The 26,819-nt window shown below is 42.0% G+C and overlaps 3 protein-coding genes across 5 annotated transcripts; all 3 read left to right on the top strand.

Annotated features, from left to right (window-relative positions):
- The first annotated feature begins 1,269 nt into the window (after positions 1-1,269).
- Positions 1,270-5,881, top strand: GIMAP2 (GTPase, IMAP family member 2). Its single transcript, XM_014568453.2, has 3 exons — positions 1,270-1,407; positions 2,952-2,987; positions 3,582-5,881. The coding sequence occupies exons 2-3, from the start codon at positions 2,960-2,962 to the stop codon at positions 4,586-4,588; spliced, it is 1,035 nt and encodes a 344-aa protein (XP_014423939.1). The 5' UTR covers positions 1,270-1,407; positions 2,952-2,959; the 3' UTR covers positions 4,589-5,881.
- A 3,364-nt stretch (positions 5,882-9,245) lies between these two features.
- GIMAP1 (GTPase, IMAP family member 1) lies at positions 9,246-14,089 on the top strand. Its single transcript, XM_032483161.1, has 3 exons — positions 9,246-9,382; positions 11,524-11,572; positions 12,522-14,089. The coding sequence occupies exons 2-3, from the start codon at positions 11,530-11,532 to the stop codon at positions 13,385-13,387; spliced, it is 909 nt and encodes a 302-aa protein (XP_032339052.1). The 5' UTR covers positions 9,246-9,382; positions 11,524-11,529; the 3' UTR covers positions 13,388-14,089.
- A 1,068-nt stretch (positions 14,090-15,157) lies between these two features.
- On the top strand, positions 15,158-26,147 carry LOC106731222 (GTPase IMAP family member 5-like). 3 transcript variants are annotated; one of them, XM_032483159.1, is made up of 4 exons: positions 15,158-15,247; positions 15,703-18,611; positions 23,496-23,544; positions 24,985-26,147. In XM_032483159.1, exons 3-4 carry the CDS (start codon positions 23,502-23,504, stop codon positions 25,875-25,877), a joined length of 936 nt encoding a protein of 311 aa, XP_032339050.1. In that variant the 5' UTR covers positions 15,158-15,247; positions 15,703-18,611; positions 23,496-23,501; the 3' UTR covers positions 25,878-26,147. The 3 variants fall into 3 exon arrangements, with proteins under 3 accessions (XP_032339050.1, XP_014423937.2, XP_032339051.1); XM_032483160.1 differs by having other exon boundaries at positions 15,182-15,247; positions 15,904-18,611; XM_014568451.2 differs by having other exon boundaries at positions 15,174-18,611.
- The last annotated feature ends 672 nt before the right edge of the window (positions 26,148-26,819 follow it).

Genomic DNA, 26,819 nt, shown 5'->3' with positions numbered 1-26,819 from the left:
TGGCTTTCCTAACTTACATTCCTACCAACATTGGACTCCTCTCCATCCTCACCAATACTTGTCTTTTTGATAACAGTCATCCTGACAGATGTGAGGTGATATCTCATTGTGATTTTGGTTGGTCTTTCCTTGATAATTAGTGATGTTGAGCAACTTTTCATGTACCTGTTGGCTATATGCCTGTCTTCTTTGGAAAAAATCTATTCAGATCCTTTGCTCATTTTTAAAATGGAACTATTTGTCAGGATACTTACATTCTCTAATAACTTTCTTTTGTTAACCAAAAATATCTGGGGGATTAAAAAACAATATTTTAAATATTTTATTAAAAATGTTTTTATATAGGTGCTTTACTGAATTTTATATGTGATTTAGAAAATTGATGGGCTTTGGGTTTGATATCGCATTATATTTGTTTTCATATAAAACCATAGGAAATAGGTCTTGTTAGTGTTTTGACAGAATGTTTTGTTTTTAGGAAGAGATTACTTGTATTAAGCAGGAGACTGCAGCAGTAACGGATCTGGAAGAATTCAAATGGGATATTTAAAGGCAATCTAAGTCCCATATCCTCTCTCCCCGGCTCTGGGGAATGTCATATAAATACGGAAAAAGAGCGTTTGAGTGAGTTCAACTTTAACTCTTTGGGTCATTCTTCCTTAATGTGGCGCTCAGATTGTTATTGTAGCCACTGCCCTGATCATTGCTCCCCAGAGGTGCTTCCCTGACACTGCAGAGCTGGACCGGAAGGGAAAGCAGGGAAGTCATAAGTGAGTTATTTCAAAATGCGTTCGTGATCGTGACTGTTCCTCACAGACTCAGACAACACGAGTATCTCTTGGGTTCCTCTTTGTGTACCCTCCCCCTTCCTGCACAGCTCCCTGTGCTGTGCGCCCCCCGCCCCCGCTCTTTCTGCCCCCACAGCAGCATTGGCCTTTAGTCTTGAGAACAGTCACTGCTACCAGTGTTCATGAGATGTAATTTCCCCTGCGGGTGGGGGAAGAGGGAGGTTTGTACTCAGGCAAACCCATAACTGTAAGGACACAGCCCAGGGAGAAAGGAATCAGATCTACCAGCAGCCCCAGCAGCCCTTGCTTTCCTGTCCAGTTTAAAGGATTTAAACACTGGTTTTTCACTATTGCCTAGAAAAGGCAGTCAACACGTAAACAAACAACTCCTGATTAAGTTTTCCCACTTTAACTGTTTATTTTTTTAAACGAGAGTTTCAGACACAGGCATGTGGTGGGGTTCTTTTGCAGTGGGGAAGCTCGGTGGAGATTGAAGAGAGGAAGAAGGCAGACTAGGTGTTTGTTTTGTGTGTTTTGTTTTTTGTTTTCTCTTCGGGGCAGAGTTGGCAAGTCACAGGTTTCAACAGGAAGCCATCTGTTCCTTTCGACAGTAAATCAGGTAAGCCCACATTCACAAGAAGTTCTGCAGTCTTGATTTCCAGTTCTCTGACTATGCCCGAAAAAATAATTTTTTGAAACAAATGTGCCCTATTTTAAGGGGAACAATTTAGAGTGATGACTTTCTGCTTAAGTGAAGCCAGTTTATGGGAAATGTAAACTTCATGTAATTTAGTTTACTCACAAAGAGAATTTCCTTAGCATAGAGCCAGTAAAAATGCTAACTGGGAAGAATTCGATCAATACTTGGTCATATTTCGGCCTTGTGTCTTTGGTTGAGGCCGCGGTTTTAAGATACTTCTCTCTGCATAGTAAACAGAACTAAACGGTAAGACTTCTTCATGATTGAGGAATGAGTGAAAATTCAAGTAATGAATGGATCCACTGAAGTGTGTTTCTGGATTAAAGGATAACGTACTTTTCCGGAGTCATGTTCTTACTTCCTTGTGTCTCTTGGGCAAGGACTCAGAATGAAGGGAGGAGGGTTGGAGACAAGGAGAAGGAAAGATGGGAAGAGGAGGGGAAGGAGCAAAGGAAAGAGGTGTCTGGACCTCGGATCCAAGGCAGACCTGGAAAGGACATGAGGAAAGCAGAGGTGTGTGGCCAAGGAAAGCAAGAGAAGGGGCAGGAGAGTCCTGAGAAGGAAGGAAGAAAATTAGATGAGGTGGGTGTGGAAATAAGAAGTAGGTGTAGCTGACAAATGAAGCCTACTTTCTTACTCACTGGGTTGACGCTGAGCAAGTGATTCAATTTCTCTGTAAAATAGAGATAGTAATCCTCATTCTCCCATCTCGTCAGCTTCCTGTAAGCAAGCGAAGCAGGACTGTGAACGTGCTCTGGAAATATAAGGGTCTTTCATGAGTCAGAACTAAAAAATAATCATTTTTCTAATGCCATTTGCAGTAACATGGATGGCCCTGGAGAATGTCATTCTAAGTGAAGTAAGCCAGAAAGAGAAAAAAAAAATTCCATACGATATCACTCACATGTGGAATCTAAAAAAAAAAAAAAAATGAACTTATATGTAAAACAGAAACGGACAGAAAACAAACTTATGGTTACAAGTGGGGAAGGGTGTGGGAAGGGATACACTGGGAGTTCGAGATTTGCAGATACTGACTGGTATACATAAAATAGATAAATAAGTTTATGCTGTATGGCACAGGGAACTGTATTCAATATCTTGTAGTAGCTTATGTTGAAAAAGAATATGAAAACATATGTATATTCATGTATGACTGAAACATTGTACTATACACCAGAAATTGACACAACATTGTAAACTGACTATACTTCAATTTTAAAAAATCATTTTTCATGTAACAGAAAAAATCTGAAAAGAAAATATATATGTGTATGTATATATATAACTGAATCACTTTGCTGTATACCTGAAACTAACATTGTAAATCAACTACACTTGAATAAAAATTTTAAATATAAATAAAGTTAAAAATAAAGTTATAGAGTTATTTGCCCCTAAAATAATAATAATAATGATAATAATATATTTTTTAATTGGTCTCTGGTCTCTCTGTCCCTTAGGAACAGCAATGGGCCAAAATGAATGCAGTCAGTCTGGTAAGGAAGTGACTACATGTGTGCACCAGTTTTACCATATTCTGGGCCTATTTTATATAAAAATCATGCTACCCTCTCCAAGCAAAGTATAAGCTATTAGCTGTTTCTTCATTAGACAGAATGATTTCACACTGCTCATTCCGACACTTCCCTGGTCCAGCCGTTTCATTGGTGGTCATGACCACACTTCCGGCCAGCCAAGGGCAGAGGAGTCATCTCTCCTTGGAACAGAGGCAGGTTACTTATCCCACCTGGAGATGGAACCCAGTCTTGGCTACCCATCTCTGATCCTCAGAAAACTTGTCCTTTACAGGGCCAGAACTGGGTGGTATCGGCAACCTTTAAGTAATAAGATATGTTTCCAAGTCTATCTCATCCCCCAAGTATGTTTTTCTAGGCTCCTAAAAGGGCAGTGCCCACAGACCTAGAGAATTCTAGATGTTTTAAAAATCATTATTTTATCTGATAACAGAGTTAGCTTCTATTCCATAAATACATTGTGAGAGTATCTTTTCCCAGATCTTTCATTATCATTACAAATATTCCATTGGTATGATCAGTATGGTAATAACAAAGTACACTTGCTCTTAATAGGACCATCTACCAAGAGTCAACATGCTCCACACACCAGAGGATCAGAGCTGAGAATCATTCTGGTGGGCAAAACAGGGACTGGCAAAAGTGCTACAGGGAACAGCATCCTTGGGAAGCAGGCATTTGAGTCCAGGCTGAGTGCCCAGTCCTTGACTAAGACTTGCAGTAAAAGTCGGGGAAGCTGGGGGGAGAGAGAGATGGTCATTATTGACACACCAGATATGTTTTCTGAGAAGGACCACTCTGATTCTCTGTACAAAGAAGTACAGAGGTGCTACCTACTCTCTGCACCAGGACCCCACGTGCTACTTCTGGTGACACAGCTGGGCCGCTTCACCACCAAAGATCAGCAGGCTGTGCAGAGGGTGAAGGAGATCTTTGGAGAGGATGCTATGAGACACACAATTGTCCTCTTCACCCGCAAGGAAGACCTCAAGGGAGACTCCTTGATGGATTACATCCATGGCTCCGATAACAAAGCCTTAAGCACACTGGTGGCTGCATGTGGGGGGCGAGTGTGTGCCTTTAATAACCGTGCTGAAGGGAGCAATCGGGATGACCAAGTGAAGGAGCTGATGGACTTGATTGAGAGCTTCGTGATGACGAAAAGGGGTGACCACTATACCAACAGGCTGTATAGTCTAGTGACTGGGTCACAATCCGGACCTCTGCAGTCAGAGAATAGATTAAAAGATTTCAAAGGGAGCTTTATAAAGTATGTGGAAATTCTGAGACATTGCACAACCATGGCCAAAGCAAATTGCCTAAGAAAAGCCCTAGTCAAAACAGTAATGTATATTTTATTGTGTATTTTATTGTGTATTCAGGTGTTTGCCAAATTGTTAATTCAGTTCTTCTGTGTATTGCACAGAATGTGCAATTTCTTTTATCGTTTACCCTTTCATATATGCAATTTGTTCTGCAGCTTACTGTTAATTATACCCCCAAAATTAATGATAATTTTTAGAAAAACCAGGCAACTGGACTGCAAGACTCATAGATTATAGTTACAGATAGTGATTCCTTACTCACTGTTGTAGAGGGGGTGAAAAACGGTGCCTGAGTACATGTTTGCGATTCTGTTGTCTTTAAATCTTAACATCATCCTATTTGTTGATGAACCAAATTATTTTAAGTTATTGTTTTGAAATATAATGCCAAAATCTTTTGAAAGTTATAAGCATAAACTTCCTCTCATTTGCAAATCTCTAAAATCAGTGTTATGTTCCTGAAAACCCCTTTTCTTCTTTATACTACTACTATTTCTACTGAATACAACAAAAATAATAATAAAATTTCTATTAACTATAACAAAATAACAATAATAAGTAAACTGTAAAGTTCCTGAGGGCACATCTCTAATTCTGTTCTATGGTTTTATCCTCAGCAGATGGTAAGTAGACACACGGCTAATTTTTGTAACACAACAAATTCATGCTCAACAATCACACACAGATACACTCACACATCAATAGTCTGTTTTATGTGCATCAAATTTGCTTACCACTGAAAGAGGCTCAGCCAGCTTTCATCCCTGGCCCCCAGTCACAGTTAGCATTGAAACATACCTAGAGGCTTTACACTCCAGACAAGATGGCGGACTGGATCTCCTGAAGCATCATTAAATGCAAATAGAAGTTGAATTTATTAAAAGTAAACAAAATCTCTATGATTGACAAGCTCACTAGAAAATAAGGAAAACTCCAAAGATGAAGCAAACAATCCACCTAAAAATGATGTGAAGCTAAAAGGGGAGTTGAGAGCCATGAGGACAGGCAAACATGGAAGGCAGAGCTGCCCCAAAATAAATGCCTACATCAATCTTGAGATCAAGAAACTCAACCTTGTGTTGTCGATAAAGTTAAAGAGCAGATTCTGAGCTCTCTGATCCCCAAACACAAACACATATTAAATTAAGCCTTTCCTAGGAAACTAATATTACGAATTCTTTTTTTAACCACATATATAAGGCTATTGGCTGTTGTGATTTTTTTATTTCTTCTTATGCTTATCTTAGGTAAGCTGTACTTTTCAAGGGATTTTTCCATTATGTTTAAATTGTTGAATTTATTTGCAGAAACATAAAATATTTTTATTATCTCTTTAATAAATACAAGAACAATAGTGATCATTCCTCTTTGAATTTTGATATTGGTAATTTATGATTATTTCTTTTTGTTTCATCAGCCTGGCTAGAGGTTTAATTTTATTAAATTTTATGAAACTCTAACTTTGATTTTTCTCCTTTATGTTTTCTCTGTTCCATTTTATTGCCTGTTTTTAACAATGTCTTCTCAATCTCTCAATTTATCCCTTCCCACCCCATTTACCCCTTGGTAACCATAAGTTTGTTTTCAATGTGAGTCTGTTTCTGTTTTGTAGATAAGTTCATTTGTGTCTTTTTTTTTTTTTTTTTTAGATTCCACATATGAGTGATATCATATGGTTTTTTTTCTTTCTCTTTCTGGCTTTTACTTCACTTAGAATGACAGGTCCATCCATGTTACTGCAAATGGCATTATTTTATTATTTTTTATGGCTGAGTAGTATTCCATTGTATAAATATACCACAACATCTTTATCCAGTCATCTGTCAATGGACATTTAGGTGGTTTCCATGTCTTGGCTTCTGTAAATCGTGATACTGTGAACATTGGGGTGCATGTATCTTTTTGAATTAGAGTTCCCTCCAGATATATGCCCAGGAGTGGGATTGCTGGATCATGTGGTAAGTCCATTTTTAGTTATTTGAGGAATCTCCATACTATTTTCCATAATGGCTTCACCAAACTACATTCCCACCAGCAGTGTAGGAGGATTCCCTTTTAGAGAAGTATGTTTTTATTCTGTCCAATTCTTCTTGTCAGTGTGGACACTGAGAGCTTTTGAATCTTTCTCCAACTTAACCAGAAGCAAAAAAATCCCTCATTTTAATTGATTTTTTTTCTTTTCAAACCTTCTGCAGCTTGTCTTTAATAGAAACACAATTTTCAGCTATCGTCCCACTTTTTGAACATTTGCACTGTTTTCCCCTTGGTGGTTCCAGAATTATGAGGTAATTGAAATTCTATTCTCAGTCCTCTTTTCTTCATGTCCTACGCATTTTCTCTGAGTGTTTCTCCCCATTCATTTGTCTTTAATGTCATGCTGGTATTTCTTCAAATATACCCATACCAGAGTCCTTTCTCTGTCTTTTATTAGTTGAAATTCATCCTAGGTTCTCACTTAAGTCTAGGTTTGTGTTAATGTTTGCATCTCTCTCACTCAGAACTTTTATTCTCTTTGACTTCAGTGTCCCATTGTACATAACACTGGAAGATGAAACACATAGCATTTAACTTCTGATTTGGCTTATAAATTTCCATTTCCTTTTATGTTATTCTGTCAAACTAGGATGCTTGCCTGGTTCTTGTCCTGTGAGATTGAATCCTGGATAACACCTGCTTGGCTGATACTTCTAACAAGTAAATCTTGATTGCCACAACCTTCGTCTCCCCCACAAAAAAGAAGCTAGGATCTATATGACACTGAAATATTGCTTCTAAATGCTGGGGCATAGTGGGGCCAATGTCTTTCAGATAGTAAGTATTTCATTGAAGAAGTTATTTCCCTATAACCTCCTCTCCTGAGATGATATTTGGATCATTCTTATTCCTTTGTGGCTCTGGGGATGCTAATAGTTGAGCTCTGCCCATGTCAATGATCCCAGAAGGGTTGAACTTACTATTCTGCTCAGGAAGGATGTTTTCATTCTAGGTCACTTTTACTGGATTTATAAGGGTAGAGAAGAAAACAATGAACATGTAACTCTGAAAAGGAAAGAAGGAAGAGTGGAGGCAGGGAGGAGAGGAAGCAGGAGTCCCAGATAGTTCTGAGACCCAAGAGTCTCAGGGCTTCTGGCCTTAGATAGGTTTCCACAATGGATGGCAAGTCTGAATAACAGGGGATCAAACCCAGAGACAATGGCAAATAATCGAAAACTAATAGGAATGCTGGGGGAAATGGAACCAGTTACTTCTGGATAGGAAGGAGATCCCAGAAAGCACTAGTAGGGATGTGGGAATGTAAGGCAGGGAAGGGAAAGGAGCCAACCCAGGTTGTACTGAGCAGCATATAACCCCTGTAGACAATGATGGAGGGGTTCCCAACATAGACATCTGGGTCTCCGTCCTGCTGGGGACCTCAGCAATTGGCACAGAATACATCTCAGAGTAATCTCATTTGGTGGGCAGTGGACAATTTAATAAGCAAGGAAATTGGAGTATTTATCCACTAACTTCTAACTGTCATGAATTGAGGTCTGCTCCTGGGGACATTAGCTCTCTGATGACTTCAGGCTGCTCCATGCAAGAACCAAGCATCCTCTGGTAACCAGGTAATCCCTCAGGCAAAGAGTTACAAGTGGTTGAAGGAAGATGCCACATGCATGCGTGAGAACCCTGAATGGTGAGGATCTGTGCAAGAGGCACTGAAAGCATCTTCATGAACAGTACATGTTGGGTATCAAAGTCTTGGTCAAGACTGAACTGCATGGCTTGGACTAGGGTGTGGCTAGTGAGGAGCCATATACACCTCAGTCTTAAAGCAGTCTTCAGCCTCAGCGTCACTCACCTGTAGGGTTGGCACTTGAGTGACCTTGGCGGTGATTGCCTCCTTACATGGTGTGCCCTGGACACCAAACTTGTGTCATGCTAGTCCTGGTCCTTCTGATCTAGTGGCAGAATGAGAGACTCCTGCCTTCAACAAAGCTGAATGGAAACAACTAGAGTGTCAGACATTCAAGAGACTCTGTACCCAAAAAAAAGAATGGGAAATAGTGGAGGCTGAGTCTCTTCCCTACCTGAAAATAGTGGACCGAAAGAAAGAGATGAAAATCAGGTCCCAGACAGTAGACTAGGGCTCAGGACAGCCCTTCTTCCCACACATAGGGACAGTCAACTCCAGAAAGTTTAAGTGATTTAGGTTGGTGATATGACCAGTCCTAGGGCCAGTCCTTTTGTAGCCTGTCCATGACACAGTTGGCTCTTTTGCTGACCTCGTTCTCATGACCATCTTGAGAGAAGACAGAAAAACTAGAGTTGGTGACATCAACACAGGTGACCAGACTCGGTCCTCACACGGCTGACCAGGAATTGTGTGAAGGGACTCATGCTCCACAGGCCAGCTAGCTTCAAGTCCCTCCGTCGCTGAGAAGAAATTCCTTTCTCAGGTGAGACTGTGCTTCTGGATTTTTCTGTCAGATTGGACCCCAAGAGATGGCCAGTCACTGGACAGCTGTTCAGAATAGCTAATCTTGTCCTCTGTTCTGAGTCAGGAGACTCTCGGAATTTATTTTACACAGGGTGAAAAAATAATCCTTAGGGGGTAAAAAGCCATTGACACTAGATCAATAACCAATTCTAGAAGTAGAGTCAGGCCTCAAGACCCTAGAACACCCTTCCCTTCCTCGGGGGCATTCCTGGGGACATGACCCATACTAGTCACCACAGGAGGGGATTTTTCAGAGAAACGCTTAAACCCACAGTGTTTCTGTTTCGTTAAGTCATCATCACCAAGTCCTCCCACTAGGCTGTCTGGAGTACTGTCTTAGTGTCACAAGACTTCCTCAATTCTGAGAGAAGGCACTGACTGCTGCACTCACAACTGAGGGAGAGCAGAACTCAGGACCTTCTCCTAGCCAGCGTTAGAGCCTGTCACCAGGAAAAGCCAGCCTGAGCAGAGGAGCTGCAACCAACCAGAGGGAGCATAATTCTGAGAGCATTTGCTGTCTGAGCATCTGTGTTCTGCCAGGCACCATACCGGTAAGTGAGAGCCAGAGCCGTGAAGGTCAGACTTCCAGGCTTGTAGAGATCTTATAAGTTTTCAATAAAGGAAGTTCAGAAGTTTTATGAGCATCTTCTCCAGTCTGGAGGGGATCCGTTCCTGTCTCCTTCCACACTCTCTTCATTCAGTAAGAGAAGTGCAAGCTGGAACCACTTCTAGGAATATACATTTTAAAAGACATTAAACATTACCCAATTGCATTTTCAGCAAAGGCAAAAGATATTTCTATAGGCTCAGAAGCAATCTAACTTCAGACTAGGTTATAATGTGACGAGTCAGGACCCCATCTGAATTACTCGCCTAGATTCTCCCTCTCCTCTCTGTCCACAGTAGGAGGCCCCCCGGAGACCTAAGAGGTTAGGAATTAGGTCTTCAACCTCTCCCTGCATGATCTCTTAAACATCTGCTCTAATTGAAGTTTCTCCCACCCCAGTTGCCAGAACACCTCAGTTTCCTCATCTGTATGATGAAGAGGTCTGAATAAATAGCTGATATTCAGACTCTGATTTGTGGGTTGATTCCATCAGATACATCTGATCCGTAAATCAGAGCCTTTGAGAATGGTGCCCACAAATGGACATTTTAAAAGAATACTCATGTAATTCTGAAAACCAGAATGAACTACATGAACTGAATTTTCAGAGTATTTAGGATTCTACATGTCTTACATACCCCAGTAATTAAGAATCATTTGTCAGCCCAGATTTCAGCTGGAGCTTACCTCCTTTTAAAAATTATTTTAAAAGATTTTAACCCTTATTTCAAACTTTATGAAAATTCCAATGACTTACCCGAGAGTTCTGTGGATTTTCAGTAGCACAATTCCTCTTTTCCATCTTTGACAACTTCTTGCTTTAGCTAAATTCTTGTTCTCTGCTCTGAATTTTGTGGCTGTTTCTCCATTTCTACTTTGGTGTCAGTTAAGGGAGTTGGTTGGTTTTCACACACAAAATAACTAATCACATTATGTTATTTTCCCATGGGGTGAACTTTACTGAAGGCTTTGGCGAGGTGACAGGAGAGTTACTGCAAAAACATGAATAGCTTTGGACTGAGTTCTAGGCAAACCTGTCATCTGAGTCCTTTGGTCAAAGACACGTTATTCAGCCAACCTCTGCCTTTGATTTCCTTTGTGTGTGGTGCCAATGGGGAGACCACAGATAGCTGTGGGAACCAGGTGGACATGAGGAGGTAGAATTTGAAATGGATGGTGAAGCCCAGACAGGACTCAGGCAGAAATGAGAGAGGAGACGAATTGTCATAGGAGGGAAAGCACAAGGTGGGTTGGAAAAGGCCCTGAAAGCTGCTGTTTGTAAAGTAGTGCATTGGGGTGGGGGCCTAGTTGGAAATGAGGCTGCAGAAGGAGACCAAGGAGATACCGTGTGCTTGTGTTCAGGTGCTTGTGTGATCAGGCCAACGTGACCACAGGATGTTTAATTGTATTAAATGATGTTTGACTGGTGTAATTGCTTTACTCTGAGAAGCCTCAAGGGTTTGGGGGCAAGAATATTAAGAGTCAGAGGGTCACATCCCATTCTCACCGTAATTAGACATAGTAAGACAAGCCAAATTATTTGGTTTCCTGAGAGCAGAAGCTCTCCAGATCGGTTTGGGAGATATGTCTGTTTTCCAGTTTCCAAAAACAGAATTCCAATATTCTTGTTTGTTTCCCAGGCCAACCCTAAGGTGGTTCCCTAAGTTACTGAGCAAATTTTAGTGTTCTCAGGGTTTTCCAAAGTCTCCCCCAGCTACTGAATCTCCTGGGAAAACGTAATATTTACAGCTTATGTCACTAGCATAGAATTACCTGGAAAAATGAACAGCTAAAGCTTACTCATTAACATACAGTAATGTTATAATCTCCCTCTGCTTTTTGCATTTGGAGGCCCTGAAAAGACAAAACCAAGCTCATCAAGTGTTCTCACAGTATCATTCCAACCCCAGGTCAGGCTATTCCAGTGTCTTCCCTAAATGCTCATGCTCAGTGGAGGGCAGGAATCAGGACATTTTCATTGTGATGTCGTCAGCCCTTTGGAATTTGCCTGACACATTGTAGGTAGTTATACCAATTGAATGAATGAATGAATGAATGAACTAATTGTATTTGGGACTCTTTCAGTTAATCATGGGAAGATGGAAGATGCTAAGAGATGAAGAAAATGCCTACGGTAAGAGCATAACTCACAACGTGTATTCACCCCCATATGTGAGTCTGGGTATTAAAGGGAATGGACTAACTCAAGACAGAGATTTCTCCATGCTTGGATGAAACAGCAAGAACCTGGGGGTTGGCGTTGGATCTAGATCTCTGCTCCTGCTCTGCTGTGAGATACTAAGTTCTTTGACTAACCTGCACCTCTGTTCCCTACTCTGATCTCCACAGAAGGGGATGTAGAAGACATCAAATCCTGTATTAGAGAGAACGTGATTCACCAGGTAGAATGTGTTAGAGAACAAGGGTGGAGGGTTAAACAGGTATCTTACTAGGCAGCAGGTTTAAGAGAGAGGAAGGGAGGAGGAGGAGGAGAGAAAGGCAGGGGGAGTAGGGCTGGTTTCATCTTATCCTCCCAACAACCCCATGAGGACAGCTCTGTAGTACTGATCCCATTTGTGCAGAAGACGTTTAACACTCAGATTAAGCAGCTTCCCAAGGTTACACCACTGGCAGAGGGTGAGGCTGTGATTCAAACCCAGGATGTCAGACTCCAGACAGCCCTCACTGCCAGGCCCAGGGCCCCTCCTGCCTTTCTTTGGGAAAGTATAGCAGAGGCCACTGAAGTGGTCCAATAGGGACCAGGTCTGCACAGTGTGGATGACGGATAATGTCAGATGGAGGAATGACCTGTATTATAGAGGGGTGTCCTCTAGAGAAACGTTCACCAGGTGCTCAAGCACCTACAGGTGCATGTGTGAGGCCAAAGAGGGAAGAAATAGATGGAAAAAGATCCCCCAGAGTTGACAAATCTCGGACCAGGTCACTCAGTAAAGGTCTGATCCACAAAGCACAAGTTGAAGGCATTCTGCTCTCCTCTGTTCAAAAGGGGCCCAGGAGACCAGGTACCAGGCAGGACATGTTGCTTTAAGGTTCGGAAGCTTACAGGTAATTGGTGCTCACAGGTTTAGAAGATGACAAGGCGGCGGGGCAGGAGCCCAGGCTGCTGCTCCTCCTGGCTGGGAAGACGGGGGCAGGGAAGAGCGCCACGGGAAACTGCATCCTGGGCCAGAAGCACTTCGTCTCCAGGCTCGGGCCCACGGCGGTGACCAGAACCTGCATGGTGGGGAGCTGCAGATGGGCCACGTGGGACATAGAGATCATTGACACCCCAGACCTTTTCAGCTCCGAAGTCTCCCAGACAGACCCCGGGTGCAGGGAGAGAGGCCGCTGCTACCTGCTCTCGGCCCCCGGGCCGCATGTCCTGCTGCTGGTGACCCAGCTGGGCCGCTTCACCGCCCAGGACCAGCAGGCCTGGAGTGGGGTGAAGGCGCTGTTCGGAGACGGCATCGTGGCGCGCACCATCGTGGTCTTCACCCACAAGGAGGACCTGGCGGGGGACTCGCTGCAAGATTATGTGCGTGACATGGAGAACCGCGCGCTCAGGAAGCTGGTGGCCGAGTGTGGGGGCCGATTCTGTGCCTTCGACAACCGAGCCACCGGCGCGGAGCGGGAGGCGCAGGTGATGGAGCTGATGCAGCTGGTGGAGGGCCTGGTGAGGGACCACGGCAGCGCCCCCTACACCAATGATGTGTACAGCCTGGCGCAGGCCCTGGGGGGCGCTTGCTCTGAGGAGAGGCTCCGCAAGGTGGCGGAGACAGTGGCTGCCCGCGCGCAGAAGCAGCAGAAACTCTGGCTGTTGGCCTGGCTGTGGGAGTGGCCACAGATGCTGGGGACCCAGTGTATCAGGAGCGTGGCCGGTCTGTGTGATGCCACGGTCCAGTTAGTCAAGCACTTGTGCAAACGCTGGCCGCAGGCCTCGACAGTGTGAACTTGAATCTTGCAGGTAATTTGGCAAGACAGAAACTGCTTAGAGCTCAGAGGAACTTCAGAGGAATCTGAGTTCTCAAGTACTGTGGTGAACACTTTTAAAATAAAGTGGTAGAGTGCATGCCTAGCAGGTGTAAGGTCCTGGGTTCAATCCCCAGTACCTCCATTAAGAAAATAAGGAAACGAACAACCTCCCTGTGAGGCAGGACGGAAGGGGGCAGGGCACAGCCATTCAAGGAGCAGTGAACACCTAAGTGGTGGAAGATTCAACCCCCATTTGGCCTTGAAGCTCAAGATGGTGGGAGATTTGACTTCTAGTAGACCTGGAGTTTCATTATTGACTCATTGTAATGATTTATCCTGATCAGTGATGCCCACAGGCACCATGACGGTTTCAACCACAAAAGGTCAAAGAGTGGGTGGTGGCCCAGTTCCTGGGTAGTTGGAATGGTCCTCCCACTTACTGGCATGTGAAGATACTCAGGCCGTAAAAACTGGCAACACTGTACCTTGTGGCCACCTCTCCCATGTGGCCGCCTCTCTCTCCCTCATCTTCAGGACTGTGGGCAGTCTATGGTGTACATATCTACTTTTACTTTAACCTGAGCACCCAACCCTTACACCTCATGGTCTTTGTCTCCTGAAACAGCCTACACTCTATTCAGTATGTATCTCTCTAAATAAATTGATTTACTGAACTGTGGCTCGCTCTTGAATTCTTTCTTGCAAGAAGCCAATGACCCACACGCAGCTGGGTGTGTCCTGGGGACTCCACTGAGACCTGGGACATGGCCCTCCTCACATCTCACATTTGGTTTTTTTTTCCTTTATCACCCCCAACCAAAAAAATATTTTAAGATAAAATTTTGTTTTAATTTGTACAATCATAAAATATCCTTAAAACGTGTTCGTCATCTTGATGTATCTCTTGAAAAATAGTGAAATGACTGGTAGTATTTTAGTAGGAAGTGGATTCATAGCCAAGGGAAAACATCTATATTGTGAGTTTTGTTTGTTTGTTTAGACACTGTCTTTCTCCCTCCAACTGCTATTTGTAAAAAAGAAAAGTAAACCCCACGTAGACTGAGTGGCTTAAAAACAACAGACAATTATGCCTCACAGTTCTGGAGCCTGGAAGTCCAAGATCAGGATGCCAGCGTGGTCCAGTTTGGGGGAGAGCCCTCTCTGGCGGAAGACTGCCAACTTCGGCCATATCCTCACAGGATGGAAGGGCGGTGCTCGCTCTCCCGCAGCCTCTTTGACAAGGGCACTAATCCCAGTCCTGAGGAACTTTTCTCTGACCCAGTCACCTCCCAGTAGCCCCACCTCCTAATACCATCCTCTTCAGGTCAGGTCTCCAACATGTGGCTGTCGAGGGGACACAGACCTTCAGACTGTAGCTACCCTGACTGTCCTTGAGAATTTGCTGGTTCTTATGGGTGGATATCTCCCTATGTGATCTTTGTAGATTTTTATTATCATCAATGAGAGAGATGTCACAGTTATACTTGATGATTACTTCTGACACATCCGTTAATTTACTAGTACAATGATTTAGTGCCAAGAAGTTAAATGTTTAACTATATGCAAATAACACAGTTTCCAATTTTCTAGCGTGTATTATGGTTCATGCCTGTCCAAAACAAAGTAAGATTTGGGGAAAATAAAATGCAGTATCTTTCATGTGGTTATCTGCCTGGATTTTTATGCAAATCATCATCATCATCATCACCATCACACCACCAAGCTCCTGTCTCAGTGGAGAAGAGAGGGAGCAGCTGGTGCATCAGCCAGGAGCCACAGGGCACGAGGTTAGGTGCAGCTGTCCTGTGGGGTTGTATAGGGGATGGGCCAACCCACGGTAAGTTCTTAAATGCCAGCAAACATTAGGATCTCTTTATTTCTATTTCTGAATGTGTTAGAACACTTTAAAAGAAGTCTTTCTCTTTATATCAACCACGCACTAGTTAGGAGGTGTGGATGCAGGAGGAAGCAGCTACCCCGAATCTACCATGGTTCCGAGAAGCAGAGGGTGATGGGGGAGGAGAGGAGTTGTGTGCAGGCGCAGTATGGCCATCCCAGCTCCTCGTGAAGGCCCCTATGCGCATTCGTTTGGATGCCACATGGGGTTAAGGGCCTGCGGAGGCCCAGGATTACCAGCCTAGGCTGGACTGCAGTTTGGTGGCGGGGGGGGGGGGGGGGGGGTTGCGGGGAGTGCTGAGGGTCACAGTGGTCAGTGAGTTGGGCTCTGTGAAGCCTGGTTGAAAGAGGTTCATTATCAATTCCCGCCTTTAGCAATCTGCTGTGCCCATGCAGGGACTCTCAGCCAGGGAGGTGTTCCTTACACGACCTGAGGGGCCCAGAGAGGAGCCGGCAGAGGGGACACCACCGAGTGCCCGCAGCTCACCCAGCCAGGACCACAGGCACATGAGCATGCGCACTGGACCAAGGTAGTGCTTACCAATGGAGCTGATTTTAACCTGCTGTTCTTTCATTTTTTCATTGTCTCACGTCCAGGTGTCCACATATGCCCTCCAGTTTCTCTCTTTACTTATTCCTTCTGCCTTGTTTGTAAATGGAAACATGATTTTTAAAATAAATATGAGTGTTAGGATTGTAAAATTCTCATGCGGACTGTAGCGTATAGAAATATATTGGGTCGGAGGAAGGCTTGACATCCATGGGTAAAATGCCCTCCTTGGGGCATCACCAAGAACGTTGCGGGGATAGTGGAAAGAACAGACGTGCGCTGGGGCCCAAGGGACTTGTGTTCCAGAGCTGGTCCCCTGTGAATTTACTTTGAGATCTTGGGCACAAAGGGATTAAGTTTTCTCTTGAGAGATATATATTAATATTAATCTTTATAGCTTTCATGTATGGTGAAATCATGTGCGTGAAAACACTTTGTAGGTTAAATCCCAGAAGAACATGATACAGAAACAAAAAAATCTAAGAAGAAACTTATCATAGTAATAAAACAAATAAATTTCATACTCATAAACACATACATTTCACACTTATTATTCATAATAAAGATTCCACATTATTCTGTGTATACATAGAGTTGGGAGCTATTGATAATATAAGGTAAGACATAATTAGTTGTCAAATACATTTCCAAAGTGCAATTAAAGTTGTGTTTGTTCCCTAAAATATTGCTACTTTCTAATCCTTAGATTTAGAAATATGCAAAATGACTCATAGGTAAGTGTGGAACACACAATTTTATTTTAGTTTTTAAAATATAATTTAATATTACACAGGTAATACTAGATAGATCATAAAATAAAATAATACAAGATTGATCATAAACTAGAAAACTGAAGCTGTAGAGAGAACACTATAAAATAATCACATTTATTGCTTAATATTTTATGATGAAAACTATCTCATGAGGTATGAAGGATAATTATCATTAACAGCCTTTTATTTGAAGAGGAAAGTAATCTACTGAGAGATAAATGATTTCTAAGGGCAAAAGTGGCCAATCAGAAATCAGAACCGAAATTTATTCTTCCTTACTGTCCTATAGGAAGAATTTCCTTAACCAGACGCAGGGTCAAAAAGCTATCCAACTTCTCAAAAATGGTATATTTGTGTAGATAAACATTCATATTGACTTCGTCTCCTCTCACCTTTTCTTTTACCTCTTCAAGCATAAAATGCCTTGATCATGGGCTAATGCAGGGTTGTTTTTTTTTCACATTTGCATGCCCTGCTGCCTAGATCAGCTGCCATTTTACCAAAAGAGTTTCATATTTGGCTTATTTGAGAGCTGTTGTTGAGCAGGATGAGTTTTTCAAGCAGAAGATTTCAAACAATGCACACTCTCTTACATAATCTTGTACAATATTCAGTGCCTGACTAGGCAGATGCCACTACACCCTATGGATTTAATTCCCTAGAAAAGGATTCCTGTACATTCTTGGGGAAGACAAAGTCAGACTAGGACCTAATACTCTTTTGTTTATTTGTATGTTTGTTTGCCCTGAGAGCAGAGCCCTCATCTGATAGTGGAAATATTTGCCTTTTCTTATACAACTGGTTTTGTGCTTGCCTCTTCCATTAATAAAATATTTTGAGATTTTTGTAAGTTTGTCTTTTACTTCTTTTCTTTTTTAATAAAGCAGTTGTCTCCCAAAATGACATAGTGTTTTGTTTTAATTATTATTGGGGGTCTTAATTATTTTTATACCTTACATTCAATCTCACTCTTTGCCCATTTCTTGTTTATTTTATATTTTCTTTCACTGTTTATAATTCTCAGATATCATTAAGTTTAGGCATTCTGACTCCTTTGATAATAGTATTAAATTGTATATATCAATTGATTTACTACATCTTTCCTTCCACATGCTTAAGAAATATTTCTGGGAGACACTGAAGAGAACTGCTCATCACTCCTCAAAAATTACACACTGCTAAAAATAGACACCCCAATCCCAGAGAACAAAAGACAAAGGTGAGGTATAGCCAAACAACCAACCTAAATATTCCCCCCACCCAAAACCGAACAAAAACAACAAAAAAAGGGCTCCTTACTTAAAAACAAACAAAAAAAAAAACAAACAAACAAAAAAAAACACAGACAAGGGCAGTCACTCTGTGACTCAGTTCTGCAGGTTTCTGGAAAGGAGCAACTGCAAGTAGGAAGGCTCAGTTCTAACCTGTTCCACAACTGGGCTCCAGTAGGTAGAGAAGTTCTTCATGAAACCCAGTGGTTCTTTCTCGTGCAAAAGAAAATAACTCTCTCAGTGGGTCCCTTTGTAGGTGCTTTCACACAGAGACAGATCCGGATGGGGTCTGTTATCAGAGTTACTCAGACTCAGGCCGACGGCATGAAACTGATCTCTGGAGAGCTCGGCACTCCTGCAGAAGGCACCGTGGGCTCAGGGGCCGCAGTCTGGGGCCTGTGTTTTCCTCTTTAACACTCCAAACAGCAATTTTCACAAGTCTTAAAGAGGAAACTGGAGGGGACGAGGAGCTCGCAGGCTCCGACGACCGAAAGCATCCCACTGGGTGACAGCACGCCCTGCATTCGCTCTCGGGTTTCCACTGCGGCAGTTTAGCCTCTTTCCGGAACGGGGAGTCCCCAACTGCGCGGAAAGGGGGCGCATTCCGTGGCCCCATTTTCCTCCTCGCCCTGCAGCCCTGCCCTGGAACCTCCGGCCGCGCGCGCGGCCCCTCCTCGCCCCGCGCGCTCCCAGCCTGCAGCGCCGCGCCTGGTAAGGGGAACTCGGCGGGGGTTTGGGGACCCTGGAGCCCGCCTTTGAGTCACAGCTACCGATTTCTGGTGTGATTCACATCGGTGACTTCTGTGTGTCTCATTAGTGAAACGAGGAGCTGATGGGGAGTTGTGGGCAACAGCAGATTTGGAGTGGGACGGAAACAGGTTTGGGGACCCTTCACCCAAAAGCTGCAGTCTTTTCCGCCCAACTGCCTACTTCTTAGCGCTTTTAATCTTCATGAGCTTCACAGCGTTTCATAAAGCTTCACTAATAATTCATCATCTCATTTGACAGATAAGGAAACTGAAACCCCGAAGGTGCCCTAAGTGGGGCACAATTTTCAATTTTACCCTCTTAACTTCTCCTGTAGCGCCCCCACCCCTATCCCTGACAAGCGCCACATTCCAGAGAGTCCTGGGTGCGGGGAATGGGTTCCTAGGGCCCCGTAGAGTAAATACAGGATCATTATTTTCCAACCTCCACTGAGCCACGTGTTCCAAACGAGACCTCTCAGTAGACATCGTCTATGACCCTGAGCTTTTGAACACCACTTCATCCTTCCCCAGATACCCACAATTTTCCTGACACAATGTAAGACTCGACACTACAGCAAACAGACTCATGTTTAGGATGTATAGGAACCAATCCTTTGTTTGCTAAATCTTCTGTGAGAGTCATGTTTTGAAATTCCAGTGCTAAACTACAAAATAATACCAGGAAACAGGGACTGGGGCAGGTAAGTGAAAGAGGTATTTATGAACAAGGCAACAAAAAATTATCATCTTTCCTAAAACAGCATGAGAGAGCCTGCTTTCTCATGGTTTGATAAAATAAGGTGTAATCATGATAAAATCATATAATTTAAAAATCAGAATATCCATTATGTTCATTTACTTCGACCTCTTTCCTAAGCTACATCCTCCTGCTCCTGTCACGTACAGTTACAATCTCTGCTCACATACTGCCTGCCACTCTCTCATGACTCCTGGTCCCATTCAGGGGAAGTTTAGTAGGATTTTCCTTGTGGAGAAGAGATCTACCTCTGTTCTTTATGCTCCCTTTTGTGTCTACTATGAGATTGGTACATATCACGTTCCTTCAAGGTTACCATGCTTCCAGTCTTTTCCTACGCTTTGTTCAGCCCTTTTAATATTTTGTCCGTGACTCATTTTAACATCTCCATCAATATCCTTTCTGACTTGTCTCCAGACACTCTGTTAATATCTGCCAAAAAAATCTATTCCTCAGTGGAACATGTCTCCCCCAGGAGCCTGACCCACTTGGAAGATAGTTCAGAGTACCACTGTGCCACACCTCTGCCAATGTAACCTGAATTTGATTGGCTTTTGGGACAGCCACATAACTCCATTTGGATCACACTGATAATCAAGTCATAAAAACACCAGGTTGTTTTAAACTGAAATACTTCAGTTCAGAGCAACTCCTGCCCCTGCCATTTTACCTTTGAAAAAGCTTTTTTTTTTTTTTTTTTTTTTTTTGGAAAAATATGCACTCAAGATTTTGCAATACAATGGATGGCGTTGGTTTGGGGGCAGGCTTCCAGCCTGTTTGCATCAGTTTATGTCCAGACCATGGATGACAACATTGGATGTGGTGTTCCAAGAGGCTTATTATCTTCTTTGGAATACTTCCCCCCTGTGGAATCTAGGAGAATACACAGGCAAAATGATCCATTTTCATTCAGTCTTAGCTCTGTGGTAATTGTGTGATCTTGAGCAGGTCAGTTAATGCTCAGTTTCCTAATATTTTAATAGAAAATTTAATACCTATCTTAATTGCATCATAGGGGATTTAGAACAATGAAAATAATGGGCATGAAAGAAACTTGAAAATTATAAATGGCTGCACAGAGGATTCTTATCATGGTGAAATTCATCATTGACATTGTCACCACTGTCATCATCATCTCAACCACAGCAATATATTGATTCCAACATATTTTTCGGAAGGAAAAGAAAAGGAAAGAAAGAAGTTGTCTTAATATATTCTGATGATGTGAAAAGGGATGGTTTTCCCTAATGAGGACCATTTCCACTCATTCCTACTGAATGAATAGAAAAATGTGAAAAAGGTAGAAATAACAGAATCAACCTGAATAGCAAATCATGAAAATCATTTTGAATTCAATGGTAATCAGTAAAATGCAAGTTTACAACAGCTAAGACATCCTAAATTATGCCCATAAGGGTGACAAAAAAGTTGAAAATGTAATATCACCAAGTATAAAGTGACAATTTGGGGAATTCTCACACATGGCTGGTGTGGATTAGCACATCTTGGAGTCATATTTAGCAATATCTAGTTAGGTGGAAATTATATGTCCCAGCTAAATTGTTGTACATGTGCACAAGATGTGTATGGGAATTCCTCCCCAGCATTGTTTGTAGTAGCAAGTTCCATATTTGGAACACCAAATGTCTGTTAAAAAAGAGTTGGATAAAATATTACTATCTACAGACACATGTGTAGGTAGAAGTGTAAATACACAAATGACAGTGATACATAAAACCTCAGATTTTGGCTGTCTCTGTAGGGAAGAGGGAGGGACAATAAGACTGAGGGAGTCAAAAAATAAATAAATGGAACTCCTATATGTGTAATGTTTAAACCTTTTCAATCAAACAGGATATCAGCAGTAAAAATGCCAAAACACTTACATTTGTTCATTGCAAATGATGGATATTTGTTTCATTACTCTGTGTATTTCTCCACTTACAAAGTTTGTTTCATAACTGCATAATCTTTAAAACTGAATAAATAAAATACAGTCTCAGAGTTCATCTTAAGCAGTGTTGCACATTGCATGCTGGCCTTTTCTAAAATACCAAGAATGATATAATATTATGCCTCATCTGAATGAAACATTTATCCCCATGGTTTTGCCAATTTCTGGTTATATCTGGTGGTATTTTAAAATAATGATGATTATAGGGAGACCCATCATTGTTTATTATTGGAGGAAATTGGAGGATAATTGGAGGAAAGCCATTTGATTAAAAACCGATCAGGAAATGAATTTATCTTGAACTTGTCCTGAAAGGTGATTTTTTTCCCCTCATTCACAGCACCACCTTCTCTCCACCAGCTGCTCAGGGCAGAGGAAAGAAGGTGGCCATGCTTGGCCCTCTGTTGCTGCTTCCTCTCGTGTCAGTCCCCACAGGAGCCCTTGATTCCCAATTCCACACTCCCAGTGGACGGTACATTGTACTCTCCTCTTTGCCACTGGACTGTCTATCTGATACAAAGGGTTTCAGAAAATGCCCAGTATTTCAAACAAACCAATGTCATTTACATCCAGGCAATTTTATTCTCCATTTTAGCAAGTTTGCCTACTTTGAATAAAAAAAAAAAAAAAAAGTCCCACTTCTCATTCCATAGAAGAATGCTTTCTTTCTTTCATGCTTTTTCAAGTTGAAGGGAGATAATCAACCGATTTGAGTTTTTTTCCTTCATTTTTCTTTTTTTTTATTGAAGTATAGTCAGTTTACAAAGTTGTGTTAAGCACTATTCACAATAGCCAAGACATGAAATAATCTAAATGTCCATCAACAGATGACTGGATAAAGAAGTTGTGGTATATTTATAGAATGGAATACTACTCAACCACAAAAAATAATAAAATAATGCCATTTGCAGCAACATGAATAGACCTGGAGATCATCATACTAAATGAAATAAGCCAGAAAGAGAAGGAAAAATACTATGTGATATCACTTATATATGGAATCTGAAAAAAAAGGCAAATGAACTTCTGTTTACAGAACAGAAACAGGCTCACAGACATAGAAAACAAACTTATGGTTACCAGAGGGGGAAAGAGGTGGGAAGGGATAAAGTGGGAATTTCAAGATTTGCAGATACTAACTACTATGTATAAAACAGATAAACAACAAGTTTCTACTGTATAGCCCAGGGAACTATACTCAATATCTTGTAGTAACTGATAATGAAAAAGAATGTGAAAACAAATATATATGTATGTATAGGTATGACTGAACTATTATGCTGTACACCAGAAATTGACACAACATTGCGAACTGACTAGACTTCAATGAAAAAAAAGTTGTGTTAATTTCTGGTGTACAGCATAGTGATTCAGTTATACACAGATATATGTGTATATGTGTGTATATATATATACATTTCTTTTCATATTTTTTATTATAGGCTATTGCAAGATATTGAATATAGTTCCCTGTGCTATATAGTAGGACCTTATTGTTTATCTATTTTATATATAGTAGTTAGTGTCTGCAAATCCTGAACTTCCAACTTATCCCTTCACTCCCTTCCCTTTCCTCCTGGTAACCATAAGTTTGTTTTCTATGTCTGTGAGTCTATTTTTGTTTTGTAAATAAGTTCATTCATGTCATTTTTTTAGATTCCACATATAAGTGATATATGGTAGTTTTCTTTCTCTGTCTGACTTATATCACTTAGTATAACAGTCTCCAGGTCCATCCATGTTGCTGCAGATGGCATTATTTTATTTATTATGGCTGAGTAGTATTCCACTGTATGTATTATTTATTATATATTAACATATAATATATAAATAATAACTTCAGTAGACATTTATGTTGCCTTCAATAATCAACTGATTTGTTTTAAAATATTTCTTGCTTTCCTGGTTGATGAGAAAAAAGCAACATTTCATTGTGTTAACATAACCTAGCATCACCTGGTTTGCCTAAATTTATGTACAAATGTTTGAGAGTAAAATAGGAGATAGAAATTAGCAATAGAAATGGCTCATCTCAGGATAACTATTCTTGGGTGTCTGAATTGGAGGTGTTCTCAGGCCTTACCACCTCCCATATGGACACTTGGTTTTTATTCTTTTCCTTCTTTGTGTTCCAGAAGAGAATGGAAGGGCTTCAGAGAAGCACATACGGAACTATGGCTGAAGGTAAGAAAGCCTCCAAATTCTCAAGAGCTCTAGACACCAGAGAAGAGTAAATATTTTCTCTCCATCTACCCCTCACCTCGAACATGGTGACAGAGAAGAAACCTACTAATTTTAAACAGCAGAAGAAAAAGGCAGCTATGGTCTGTTCTTTATCCTCCGATCATCATCACACTCCAGCCACCCCAGAGTGTGATGCTCTCCCCTGTGCATGATGTGTGGGAAATGAGGAAACGTAACTTCGAGTTAGAGGTTAGGGGATTTGGAACCGAATTGTGAAAACGATATATTTCCTCTTAGCTGAAAAGAGGTAAAGTTCCCCATAGAGATTTAGTAATCATGTTTGCTAAAACAAAACAAACAAACAAACAAAAACTGGAATACTTAAGGAAAGGAAGACCCAACACAGAGTAAAAGGAATAAAATAAGAGAGTTTAGGAGCCTAAAATGCACTTAATTCATTTGAGCTTCTAAGAACCTTAGATATCCTTGGATTCTCATTCTCTTCATCCCTTGAAGATTTTAGCTCTTGGTTCAGTATCACCCCCTCCAACACCACTTTCGTTGTAACTTCCTGTAATTCTATCAGCCAAATAGATGATCTTTCCAACACATGTATTTCTAATGGTCTTATTATCTCTTTAGACACTCATCCATGGTCATCTGTCACACTTGCTCCTTGACATTAACTGCAACCATTCTGTGGTCTCACTTTCAAACCTCCAACTCCCTACCCGAAGAGTGGAAACCCAGGGGCATTTGGCTGGTCCTTGCATAGAGGTCACTGCAGCTCTGACATCTGACTTCCTTTATCCTCAAGGTTTAGATGAGTGTGATGAGCAGTCTCAAGTGTACCTGGGAATTTGTGGGTGAAAAAGAGACGACAAGATGGTCTCCTCTGTGACTTCACATCATCCACCTCTTTCTAATCTCACATTTACCTAGCAAGATACTGGCCTAAGCACCCTTCCTGGAAAAGCACAGGGATCACTTTTCTTTCACAAGAGCTGTATTTGTCCTGATCTAGATGAAGTGCTTGGAGCATCCTTCTTAGTGAAGCAGCTGTTACTTCACTGTGGGTCCAAGCTCAGGCCCCCAATTTGTGGGCTTCCTACCATTCAAGAGTCACCTAAAGTTGTCTGCAAACTTTTGTGTGTATTCAATTAAAAATTTTGTTTGTTTGTTTTGGGGGAGAGATAAGTAGATCTATTTATTTACTTACTTATTTTAATGGCAGTCCTGGGGATTGAACCCAGGACCTCATGCATGCTAAGCATGCACTCCATCACTGAGCTATACCCTCCTGCATCACATGTATATTTAAATATCACTATTTTGGGGGGACAGAGGCCCATAGCTTTCATGAGATACCATTAGGGATCCATGACCTAAAAATCTTAAGAATCGCTAACTTAGTAACAAACACACACAATTTTTTTATAGGCGGAGTAGAAAATAAGTGGTTATCAAAAGTGTTCTCTTTGAGGATCATCCTGGTGGGCAGAACAGGCAGCGGGAAAAGTGCCACAGGGAACAGCATCCTCTGCCAACAAGTATTTAAGTCCAGGCTGGGTGCCCAGACACTGACCAGGACGTGCCAGAAGGCAACGGGCACGTGGAACGGGAGGAACATCCTGGTGGTGGACACGCCCTCCATCTTTGAGGCAAAGGCCCAGGACCAGGAGACGTACGAGCACATCGGGGACTGCTACCTGCTCTCGGCCCCCGGGCCCCACGTGCTGCTGCTGGTGACCCAGCTGGGGCGCTTCACTGAGCAGGACACGGTGGCCGTGACCAAGGTGAAGGAGGTCTTTGGCGCAGGAGTCATGAGACACACGGTCATCCTCTTCACCCACAAGGAGGACTTGGTGGGCGAATCCTTGGATGACTATGTAGCAAACACAGACAACCTCCAGCTGAAGAGCCTGGTCCGGGAGTGTGGGAGGAGGTACTGTGCCTTCAACAACCGGGCCACTGGGGAGGAGCAGAGGGAGCAGCTGCTGGAGCTGATGGCCGTGATCGAGAGGCTGGAGAGGGAGCTCGATGGTGCCTTCTACACCAACGACCTCTTCTTTGATGCACAGATTCTCCAGCAAGGGGGGGATGATGCACGTGGAGAAGGCCACAGGCTCTACCTGGACAAGGTGCAGTCACAGGTTGTAAAGCAAAAGCAAGATCTGGATCTGAAAGGGGCCCAGAGAAACTGTGTGTTCAAGGCACTCCTCTGGGTCAAAAACTGGATTATTTCTAACATCGGAGTATTCGCTGTTCTTATTATATGCATTTTGATTTTTCTTGCCATGTTAATTAGCTTGTATATTCTTCATAAACACTGAGCATTTTCAGATGATACCTTCAATCAACTTCTATTTTTTCAGAGTCAAGGTTGTTGATAAGGAACTTTGCTTTTTAACATAATTTCACTTTTAATCTCCCTTCCTTGCTTCAGACACACCACCCACTTTCTTCAGGTGCCTTTAGGTAAATAAAATCCAAAGGATAATATCAAAAAAACAAGCAACCCAATCCAAAAACAAGTAGAAGACCTAAACAAGCAATTCTCCAATGAAAACATACAAATGGCCAATAGGCACATGAAAAACTGCTCAGCATAACTAATTGCCAGAGAAATGCAGATCAAAACTACAATGAAATATCACTTCACACCAGCCAGAGTGGCCATCATTAAAAGGTCTATAAGCGATAAATGCTGGAGAGGGTGTGGAGAAAGGGGAACCTTTCTACACTGTTGGTGGGAATGTAAATTGGTGTAGCCACTGTGGAGGTCAGTATGAAGGTTCCATAAAAAACCGAAAATAGACTTACCATGTGGCCCAGCAATTCCACCCCTGGGCATATATCTGGAGAAAAATATCATTGAAGAACACATATGCATCCTAATGTTCATAGCAGCACTATTTACAATAGCTAAGACATGGAAGCAACCCAAGTGTCCATCAGCAGATGACTGGATAAAGAAGATGTGGTACATATGTGCAATGGAATACTACTCAGCCATAAAAAAGAATAAAATAATGCCACTTGCAGCAACATGGATGGACCTGGAGATCATCATTCTAAGTAAGCCAGAAAGAGAAAAATGCCATATGATAGCACTTATATGTAGAATCTTTAAAGGAAAAAAAAAGGACACAAATGAACTACTTGTTATTTATAACTTAGAAGATTGATTTCTTGAATATGTGCAAGCACATTTGACTGTCCTTTATGATTGGATTACTGCATTGTGTTGATTCTTATTTTGTGGTTGGCTTTAT

This window comes from Camelus ferus, chromosome 7, assembly GCF_009834535.1.
Source record: "Camelus ferus isolate YT-003-E chromosome 7, BCGSAC_Cfer_1.0, whole genome shotgun sequence".
NCBI lineage: Eukaryota > Metazoa > Chordata > Mammalia > Artiodactyla > Camelidae > Camelus > Camelus ferus.
This window is presented reverse-complemented; position numbering and strand designations above follow the sequence as displayed.

What these genes read in the sequence shown, in the direction of transcription:
- GIMAP2 (XM_014568453.2), top strand. Translation starts at nt 2,960, where the DNA reads ATGGGCCAAAATGAATGCAGTCAGTCTG. An exon ending in AAATGAATGCAGTCAGTCTG is followed by an intron (nt 2,988 to 3,581) that starts GTAAGGAAGTGA and finishes TGCTCTTAATAG; the next exon opens with GACCATCTACCAAGAGTCAA.
- GIMAP1 (XM_032483161.1), top strand. Translation starts at nt 11,530, where the DNA reads ATGGGAAGATGGAAGATGCTAAGAGATGAAGAAAATGCCTACG. An exon ending in AGATGAAGAAAATGCCTACG is followed by an intron (nt 11,573 to 12,521) that starts GTAAGAGCATAA and finishes TGGTGCTCACAG; the next exon opens with GTTTAGAAGATGACAAGGCG.
- LOC106731222 (XM_032483159.1), top strand. Translation starts at nt 23,502, where the DNA reads ATGGAAGGGCTTCAGAGAAGCACATACGGAACTATGGCTGAAG. An exon ending in ATACGGAACTATGGCTGAAG is followed by an intron (nt 23,545 to 24,984) that starts GTAAGAAAGCCT and finishes ATTTTTTTATAG; the next exon opens with GCGGAGTAGAAAATAAGTGG.